The 10,747-nt window shown below is 37.7% G+C and overlaps 2 protein-coding genes across 2 annotated transcripts in view; one reads left to right on the top strand and one right to left on the bottom strand.

The window, feature by feature from the left end:
* Positions 1 to 1,202: 1,202 nt before the first annotated feature.
* On the top strand, positions 1,203 to 2,264 carry LOC107079831 (transmembrane protein 252). The gene is made up of 2 exons (XM_015366727.2): positions 1,203 to 1,477; positions 1,906 to 2,264. Exons 1-2 carry the CDS (start codon positions 1,203 to 1,205, stop codon positions 2,093 to 2,095), a joined length of 465 nt encoding a protein of 154 aa, XP_015222213.2. The 3' UTR covers positions 2,096 to 2,264.
* Positions 2,265 to 5,767: 3,503 nt separating this feature from the next.
* pgm5 (phosphoglucomutase 5) overlaps positions 5,768 to 10,747 on the bottom strand; it is a 52,967-nt gene continuing 47,987 nt past the window's right edge. The window contains exon 11 of the mRNA XM_006626868.3: positions 5,768 to 8,080. Coding sequence (XP_006626931.2) covers positions 7,991 to 8,080 — 90 coding nt within the window. The 3' untranslated portion in view covers positions 5,768 to 7,990. The remainder of the gene's footprint in view (positions 8,081 to 10,747) is intronic.

Genomic DNA, 10,747 nt, shown 5'->3' with positions numbered 1-10,747 from the left:
GGGAGGCAGTTTTCTGTCCTTATTTGGATTAACCTTAATCAATCTTAAAGGCCAGATTAGAGTTAAGTATTTAAACCTTGTGAAGAGAGTTTGTTGTTTTAGGGAATTCTGATTTCCTTTATAGAGAATCACTAGACTATAAACAACGTCAACACAGTTTCTTTTCACCCATCCTCTTACTGTATAGAGCTGGGTATTTTATTGGAACAATTCAGGTGAAGCACCTTACTCAAGAAGTCATAACCTTCTAGTTACAATGCCTAACCTAAGCACTGTTGCACTGCTGCCCACAGTGCTAATGCATGCTTGATTTCCAGATTTTATTTCCTAATGCAGTGCCTGCAATTGAAATATGTTAAGAAGTTGCAACTTGTCCAGCTCAGATCTTAAGAAATGCTAAAACAAATGAGCATATATCTCATTATAGCTTTTGCATTTTCTACCTGTGGATAGCAGAAGTTAATTCAAAATTGCACTTCTCATCTTTAAGTTCTCCTGACTACATTGATGAACTGTTCACTCCCAATACATCTACCTTACACATCATTATGCTCTTTGGACTCTGGCCCTGTTACAGTTCCCAAAACGAGGCTCCAAACCTTAGGTGACCAGGCTCTTGGTTTCAATATTGCTGAATGATCTCCCAGCACGTATTACATCTTGCAAGTCAGTCAGCTGTTTCAAATCCTGTTACCTCAGCTTTTTATATCTTGTGTTTGCTATATGAATTTGTACATGTTTCCATTGTTTTGGGCTTTGCCTTTTTTATTATAAAGCACCTCGCAATGTCATGAAAAATTGTAAAAAAAAAAAAGGTTATCAGATAGTACTCAAATAAGTAGCATGTACGAAGCCTTAACTAAACCTTTTTGACCTTTAAACAAAAATTCCTTTGCACACTCTTGTGGAATTCTTGACAGAACAGAACCCACCTGTCACAGAACATCGCATTGTGATCATCACTTGTGTAGCACCTTGCTCTGCACACACCTTCCCACAGGAGTTAGTGTTGCATCATTTACGCCGATGCTGCTGATATTGTAACACCTGACAAGCGGACCTGTTAATGAGCAACGACCATGTGCCGATGTGCCTGGGCTGCTCCACACAGTAAAAGCCAATCTCACCATAAAGTATAAAAAGAGAGCCAGATGGGGACAGATCAAGCAGTAATCAGGCTGTCTCGAACAGAACACCTGATGATGGAAATGCAAAAGAAAGTCTGTTTTCTAGCTCGCACAACATTGCCTGTGGTGGGCTTCTTGGTAGTATGCCTAGGTGCTTTCCTGGTATCCATGAGGAATACAGGTGATTTCACAGTGAAATTAACCTTTTCCTGTGTTTGCTTCACTTGTGGATTCTTACTCCTGCTGGCTGGATGTTCATGGAATATCTGCCACGGGATGAAGAACAAAAGATTTTTGACCAGAGTGGCATGCCATCAACACACCAGGGTGTGTATCTGCACAGTGGACAGGTGAGTATGTCCGTTCAGAGCAATAACACAAGTCTCTACTTGACCTTCAAGAGCTCAGTCTTAAAACAAGGGACAAGGGACTGGCTAGGTTTGGAACAGTTAGTAAATAATGAAAATCATTAAAAGCACAGACAGATGTATGCAATGTATTCTGAATGCTGATATTGCAATGAACGGTGTGAGAATGAAAAGGCATTTTATGCGTTCACAGTGCTGTATCACCTGTGATGGAAGTGGAATATCCTCACTGAAGAGGCCTGTAGTATATCAGTTGATCGTTAAATGAAAAGAAATGGCAGTTAAACCATCACAAGAGTAAGTACTGCAGTTCTAAAGTAAGTCGTTGACAAAAAGCAAAACTCGACTTTAAATTGATTCATGTATCTGATGATTGCAATGTGCGCTGTTGTGTTTCTTTATTTTTGCAGGCCTCACTTCTACCCTCCCTCCTATGAGGAGTCTGTTGAAAGGAGCCCAGGTTTGGCTGTAGGAAGCCTTGTCATGGTGGATGAACTTCAATGTAATATTGCTCCACCCCTTTACACAGAAAGCAGTTCAGAAGTCGTGGATGAAACCTACAGTCAAGAAGAGCCTCCGTCCTACAAAGAGACACTGTGAAAAGGAACTCTGGATGAACAATACCCTGTTCAGGAGTCAAGACCAAACAGCTCACAATCTGACGAAAATGAAGCATACAGCACAGTCCATAGGTAGATGGTAAGGAAGAACTTTTGGAGCAGGGCCTGAAGATACATCCCTCCTGTTGCACTAGGAGTGCAGGGCTGTATAGGGTGGTATAGTGCAGGGGAAGAACTGCCCATTGTGACCTAGCGCCTCCATGTGTCTTCCACTATGCTCTGTCCGGAGAGATGCAGTGACATTGACAGTGTGAGCAGAATGTGAAGAACTGGGATTGCTGGATGGGAACGTACAGTCCTCAAACAAGGCTCATGGTGAGAGGAAGTAGGTGCTGGTCCAACATTATATGTTGAATCAATGTACAGGCGCTATACCTAAATCATACTTAAGAACTGAAGGCAGCTGTCTGTATTTACAGAGGTGCCTCACGAAGTGATTAAATTGCTGTTGATGAGATGTGTTCATTGTATTACAGGTATAATACAGTAATAATAATAAAACTGTTTATATCAAAAAAGGGTAAAAGCTCTTTACACGTACAGCATATATATGGGTGACCCATCCATCCTTTGTTGGGAAGTCACTTGTTCTAGTGCAGGATGCAGAAACACTTAATCAATCCAACACAGCAAGTCTTTACTGAACAGAAGGAAAAAGGAGATCACAAATTGGCACAGAACATGTGGCTGTGATTGAACCCGGAAGCTGAGAGTCAATAGTGCAAGCTGCTAAACCACAATGCCTCCTGTATATACGTACCTCCTGTATATACATGAGTATTCTAAGAATGAAAATGTGCAAATTCAGGCACATGCATTTTGATGATGCACCTTAAATTTGTATCTTGTACAAAAATCAAGTGCCAAATAAAGACCATTAGTAAATTATATAAAAGAATGGAATATTTTAGACAGCCCTGTCTCTCCATTAATTTTCAATTATTCCTTAGTCTCACAAAGGGCTACAGTGAGCCCGAGCTTAACATTGCAGACAATGGTGTGGAACCCTGTTGTTCTGGCCAAATTTCCCATTGGCCCTTACCAATCATGGCCTCCTGGTGTGTGGTGAATGTATTGGCGCACTATGGCTGATGTAGGGCTGCACATTGGTGGTGGTGGAGGGGAGTCCCCATTACCTGTAGAGCGCTTTGAGCAGAGAGTCCAGAAAAGCTTTATATTTGTGTAAGCAATTATTATAATTGTTATTATCAATGGGCACAAGATGGGAAACAGCCTGTATATGTACTTTACTGAACTATCTAATGACTAGAAAGGTGTTTTGATGAAAATTATTTCTTTTTGTCAATGTATCAAACTGTGAACAATGAGAACTGAACTTAATTTTGACAAGACAGCAAGAAAAGTTATATTTTTTAAATAAAAAAAATTATATATGAATTTAAAGTGAGATCCTGGTCTTTGTTTTTTTAATATATTTCATATGTCTTAATTGTACAGCAATTCATTATGTTTTGGAAGTTGTCTATATTCTGAAAAGCAAGGCTAATTTTACTTGCTACTTCATTCACCTGTATCTTTGCACTGTTGCTAATTAAACATATTAAGCTAACACAGAAATAAAGCTTGTTGCACAATATTTCTTTACTGGAAAGACAGGGTTTGTAGACTCACCTAGCAGAAAAAAAAAAACTTTTATATTGTATACTGTACATATTACATAATTACATAATTCTCCTTTGGTGCCTTTTTTATGTCTTTAACAGACAGTTCAGTTTAACAGCTAGGTGGACAATTGTCTTGAATTGTAGGTCATTCACTCCATTTGGTTAAATATACAATACCAAGGAAGTTAGCAACCTCCAGGCAGCTAAAACTAAAGAAATAGGGCATTTGCCAAAGCCTATTTAATGGTATGTGATTGTGCTTTAAACAGACTTTTAAAACAAGAGCTGACAAATACTAAATTGTACTTTTTCTTTTTTCCCAGCCACATATGTACTAACTGTTCTGAACAATATGCAAGACATTTCTGCGTTTGAAAAGAATAATTATAGGCTTTTCCAGATGCTTAACAAAGTCTTTTTAATCAGCACAAAATACAAAATAGTTTATAATTATTACTATGCCAAAATTGTTATGTATTCATCAGCACAACATTCAGCCTTTTGATTTATTGCTGACATAATACTACATTAAAAAGCCTTATCTGATTGGAATTTTGCAGAATAGTACAATCAAAACTGCAATTTTGTTAATAATTTTATCATAGGAACATTAATATATGTAGGTACAGTAGGTGACTACATAATTACACATTGACCAATGATTCTATAGTGTTTGGCAGTGGTTAGAAACCCTCCAAAAGCGTATCTAAAATAACACAATATATGAAAACTAGAAAGTATAGTTTTCAAAAATGATGGCAAAAATTGCAGAGTTAATACATTACACAAACCAACCTTTAACTTCAGCAGATAATACTGGGTCAGAACAGGGGCAATTTGAGAGAATGGTGATTGCTTGTGGTACTTTGAGCTCAATTTGGCAGGTTTCCTTCAGGTATATTAAGTCATTGAATTCCTTAGTTTTATACTGTACACGAAAATGAAATTCTCTACTGGACAGAGGAACCTTACAGAGAGAGGTATATTTATTCTGAAATCACGTGAACCACTATTATTGCACAGAGACTAAGGCTATTCATCTAATTGTATGGCTTGTTAAGGTCATTTTTAAGAGTCTTGATGTGCAGCAAATCGGTTTTAAGTACTTGCGTAATCTTATCCTTTTTACAACTGTATTATTGATTTACTAATTTCTTCTAGTTTTTGGCTTTGAATATGTGGAGTAGGTTGTGTATATAACAAATATTAATTGCTATTTCAAAGTAATGAGTGCAAACTTTAAAGCAATAAAAAGTAAAAAACTGCACAATTATCTGAATACTGTTACGTATTTACTGTAGCTCAAAGTAGCTCAGCCGCAGGGTATGCAGAAAGCATTTTTAAGGTGCCGTAAGCCTTTGCCATTTGTATTATGCCATTGTAGGCCACACTATGTTCTATAATAGAACAATTCTCAAGTTACATGTCAGCTACAATATGAATGATTATAATGAAATACTGGATGGCAATCTTCAATTCTAAAGCCACTTGGGGAAAATACTGTTTTTCAAATATTGTACTGTGGTTTGTTTAATAATAGAGATCCCATAGAGATAAAAAATATACAATGATATACATATAAACATTTCTGAAACTACACTGTCTATGAAAGTGTCTCCTTAGAAAACCAAAACCTACCCAAAGACTAATCTCTTAAGAGTTAATTCAAGATCAGTGTGAAAACACTGAGACTGGAGTAAACATTGTGGGGAATTAGATATTAATTTCCCAAAAAAATATGCTTCACAGATTTATATGGTTTTCATACAGGATGCTGTCATTTACTCACAGGTTTGCTTTAGTGAACTGGAAAAAATATCACATCAATTATACCATGCCACACCTTTAGGAAATCAGCTAGAATGTTAAGTAATCTTTTTATAATGGCAATCATAGCCATATAGAAATGATGTTCTGATATCTTTCAGCATGTCTAATCATAAAAGTCATGGGTGACAATGACTTACCTCACTAATAAGGACAAAGCCTTTCATTTATTATTGCAGAAAGGGAAAAGTACATGGGGCTCAATCAAATGTTATTTTATTGCAGTAAAGGGGCAAAATACAAGCAAGATTAAGTAAATCCGATCAGAATCTTTATAGTGTTCCCAGTGGAGGGCAGAGATTATTCTACACTCAAATGAAAGATTACATTTACACAAAGAAAGTAAAACAATAATTCCAAATGGATCTTGAGACCAATCCTCCATTCCCTCAGCAATACAACTGGCGGGGGTTATCTTCAGGTTATTGGGACCTAAATCTCCGTAAACGGCATTGTGTGAGAGGAGTATTTCCTGCTATATTTTTCACCCTGGTCATTGCATTTGCTTTACTGGTAGTGGTGCTCAAAGAAGCAGAAACACATTAATGTATTCTGGGTGGGTCATGTATTTCATAGAGAAGATCATTTCATAACTTTACAAGCAAAGATTTGCAGCTAAATCAATCAATATGGTACGTGACTTTTTCTTAGGCAAAACCATATTTATAACTCATATAGTGATGGCTGATGCAGTGGTGCTTGTTTAAAGGAACACCAATGCCCGTATTGTGGTGGGTGTGTTCCTACAGTCATAAACCATGAAACCCATCCAGAACAATGTCCTTGACCACAGACAGCACCCCCCAATACACTGCGCTTAGAAATATCTGCGGTCGGAAACACACAGATACTGGTTGTGCTTTTCAATTATACGTTTAGCTGTGAAGCCAGTTAGAAGAAGATGAGAAGACAAGAGAAAGTAAAGATGAAAACTTTGTCTGTTCAGTTCAACAATGCTCATCATATGCTGTACATTCAGTGATTCCATCAGTGTCATGTGTCAGCCATGTTATGAAAGAATATGGTAGTATCTCGGCTTCTGTGATGTGTCCCAGTGATCCCTTTGAAGCATTAATAGTTTCACTCTGTGAAAAAAAAGTATCTGCTTAGAACTGGCCGTTAGCAAGTTTTAAATTGTGCCCTGATATTTATTTATTGATGTAGATTTGAAATATCTGCTGGGGTCTGACTAAGTAGTTATTTAAACCTTGGCAGTTTCCTTGACAATTTCAGTCAGACCTGAACTCAGGTCTTCACAGCTTAATGTATTTTCAATACACATTTTTTAACCATTGAATACTTGTTGTGTTTGTGTTATTAATAGTATTAGAGCTACACAAGCTACACTATACCATTCAAACAAAAGGAAAATACTCATCTTCACACAAACATTAAAGTTTATTAAGTTCCAATTTAGGTTAAAAAAATTAAATACAGCAAATGTGTTTAACTGCATCTAATAAAACAAATCTTGGGTTTGTGTCACAAAAATGACTGGTGTTTATTTTAACAATTATTTATGACTGCAGTATTCATTTAGACTCCTTGAAAAAAAACAATCCGCAAATTTAAAAATTATTCTGCTAGTCTCAAATAATTTTTAAAATTTGAAATCTTCTTGTCATAAATCCTGTTATATACTGATACTTAATTAAATTCCATCATGTTGAGAGTGCAATGATTTCAGTTCAGAAGCTCAAACTGAGACATACAGTAAGTAGGCTTTAACAGATTTTTGTAGAATTAGAGCCCAATGTAAAAACATTGGCCAAGAGTTCTTTGACAACAAATCTCTTTTCTCTTTAAACAGAGATTTCAGCAGCTCTATCATACTACAAGGTGGTATGAGTACATTTATTATATGTATATATACACACAAACACATACATCAGACCATGTTTACCAACTCATGTTGACTGAAAATACCAAATGCTCCACTTCTGTAAAAGTGATCTTAATTAGCATGATAGTAATATTAATTAATACACATTGTGTTATGCATGTTCCTCTGTTTAATATTTCATTAAGATTCTAAAAGAATACTGCAGCAAGAAAACCATCACGGTGAGGGTTAAAAACGTATATGCTTGAACTGTCTCAAGCTCCCTTTTTGTCCTTGAAAACTTGAATAATGTGCACAACAAGCAAAGTTTCAGAACCGACAAGCACGGTCATCAAAGTGGGGCAACATGAACAGTATAGTATGTTTTAAAATGGCAGCAAAAAAGGTAGGTAAGGAACGGTTACCTGAAAAAAAAAAAACAACACAAAAGGGAAGACTACACTGGAACTATTTCAACTGAAACATGGCATAGCCCTTGAAAGAATGCAGGGTTTAAGGCACGTACACTGAAGAAAGTTTGGAAACTAAAACCTCATGGAAGAGTGTCTCTTTTGGCCCCTGTGGAAAGTGGCGGGTGAGCTCAGGTGATGACGGTGGGGCCCCTGCGGCCTGTTCGTTCATGGATGTCTGAAATCTTCAGCGCAATGGCAATCAGGGGGCCCAGCACAGCCTGCAATCAAACGAGTATGACAGTCACAAGCTGAGGGACACACAAGCAGGAGAGTCACAGACTGAGGGACACACAAGCAGGAGAGTCACAGACTGAGGGACACACAAGCAGGAGAGTCACAGACTGAGGGACACACAAGCAGGAGAGTCACAGACTGAGGGACACACAACCAGAAGAGTCACAGACTGAGGGATACACAAGCAGGAGAGTCGCAAACTGAGGGACACACAAGCAGGAGAATCACAAACTGAAGGACACAAAAGCAGGAGAGTCGTGAACTGAGGGACAGGCAAGCAGGATAATCACAGACTGAGGGACAGGCAAGCATGAGAGTCACAGACTGAGGGACACACAAGCAGGATAGTCACAGACTGAGGGACACACAAGCAGGAAAATCACAAACCGAAGGACACACAAGCAGGAGAGTCGTGAACTGAGGGACAAGCAAGCAAGAGAGTCACAGACTGAGGGACAGGCAAAGCAGGAGAGTCACAGACTGAGGGACACACAAGCAGGAGAGTCACAGACTGAGGGACATACAACCAGGAGAGTTACAGACTGAGGGACACACAAGCAGGAGAGTCACTGACTGAGGGACAGGCAAGCAGGAGAGTCACAGACAGAGGGATACACAAGCAGGAGAGTCACAAACTGAGGGACACACAAGCAGGAAAATCACAAACCGAAGGACACACAAGCAGGAGAGTCGTGAACTGAGGGACAAGCAAGCAAGAGAGTCACAGACTGAGGGACAGGCAAGCAGGAGAGTCACAGACTGAGGGATACAAAAGCAGGATAGTCACAAACTGAGGGACACATAAGCAGGAGAGTCACTGACTGAGGGACAGGCAAGCAGGAGAGTCACAGACTGAGGGACACACAAGCAGGAGAATCACAAACTGAAGGACACACAAGCAGGAGAGTCGTGAACTGAGGGACAAGCAAGAAGGAGAGTCACAGACTGAGGGACAGGCAAGCAGGAGAGTCACAGACTGAGGGTTACACAAGCAGGATAGTCACAAACTGAGGGACACAAGCAGGAGAGTCACAAACTGAGGGACACACAAGCAGGAGAGTCACAGACTGAGGGATACATAAACTGGAACGTTACACATCAGACATGCAACATTCTTAAAATCAAATACTTGTTAGGAAAGTATTTGTTTAAGATTTCTGTTACTGTAAAATGTACCCATTTAAAAACAATTATCATCTTAATATTTTTGTTAACTGAAAAGTAATTTGTTGTACATATATCATTTCACATATGTCATAAGTGATTGTATTTATCACAGCTTCATGTCTGCAGTAGAGAAATTCTGAACACAAATTATTTTTGAAACTGAAACATGACAAACGGAAGGTAAAACCAAAGGCAGAACATCTTCCTTTGACTCTGACCAATACACTACAAATGAATGCACTTCATAATGCATAATTAATGACTCCAGACAACCAAGTCAATCTTAGCACTGTGCTTATTTAGAATCTACTTGCAAGTACAGAAACATATTGTTATAAAAATATCTTGTAAGACAATGAAATAAAGAAATATCTCAATAGCAACTGAGAAAAAAATCAAAGAAACCCAGTTTTAATCATCTCTTTTTTTGTTTTATAAGGATTTAATTTACAATCATAGCAGATGTTTCAGGAAATTCCACAAAACAAAGAAGATCATTTAGTTGCATAATGCTAATTATGCTAGCCTAGAATTATTAGAATTCTGTTAACTATATTCATTTTTGTGATTTTTGTTCTTGTTTTTTAACACTGAAATTAAAAATTAATTTGATGGATTATGATGATTGGTTGCCCATAGCCCATTTCTTCCTACAAAAGAATGTACAAATCACCAGCTTGGAAGCTTATAGTATAAATGAGTCACTCGCCACTTCACCAAAATTAGCCATAAAACATCAGATAAACTAAGGAAAATTCCAGTGCCTAATCAAATAGTACTAACCTGAGCACAAGGGTCTGGTAACAAGGCTGTGAATTAGCCTGAATGAAATGTATTAGTCAATGGAGTTCTTGGATTCATTAAATTAAAATGAAATGCTTATTGGTAGTTGAAAGGAAATTGTTTTTAGTTGTTTACGATTGGATATAGTTAACAAATGCGTTTCTTTTATGCACATTCATCTGTACCTTCATTAAGGAAGTAATACAGTGCTCTTATCTTTGGCCAAACCTATCATTTACCAAGACTATAAATACTACTGAACATTGGATTGTTTGGTAGCAAACAATCTAGTTCCATGGAATCCAGTATTAAACTTGGCAATAAACTTGGGACACCTTCACTTGTCTTCCAAAGTACACCAAAACAAAAAGTTCTAAGTCATGTGATCAAGCTTAGACTGGAATTAAATATATCTGATAACTAAAAGAAATCCACAATGAAAACAATCATTTTCTCTAAGAGGGACATTGAGACTTTATTGAACAGACCCGACACGGATAAATTAATTGTGCTGAATACACAATTAATTTATCACAATACACTGAATACAGGTTTGTGCCAGGTAAATAGAATGGTCACAGAGTCATCAGACAGAACTGCATTACACAACAACCCAAAGCATGCAGCAGAACGTAAAACAGACATTTTTCAGATGTAAAATCTGATAGTTTTAGATGTATTAGCATGACCTATCCTGAATT

Source organism: Lepisosteus oculatus, chromosome 3, assembly GCF_040954835.1.
Source record: "Lepisosteus oculatus isolate fLepOcu1 chromosome 3, fLepOcu1.hap2, whole genome shotgun sequence".
NCBI classification, from domain to species: Eukaryota; Metazoa; Chordata; class Actinopteri; order Semionotiformes; family Lepisosteidae; genus Lepisosteus; species Lepisosteus oculatus.
This window is presented reverse-complemented; position numbering and strand designations above follow the sequence as displayed.

Bases quoted from the DNA above. Each gene is read 5' to 3' on its own strand.
- LOC107079831 (XM_015366727.2), top strand. From the start codon at position 1,203: ATGGAAATGCAAAAGAAAGTCTGTTTTCTAGCTCGCACAACATTGCCT. The intron at 1,478-1,905 runs GTGAGTATGTCC...TTATTTTTGCAG, and splicing joins TGTATCTGCACAGTGGACAG to GCCTCACTTCTACCCTCCCT.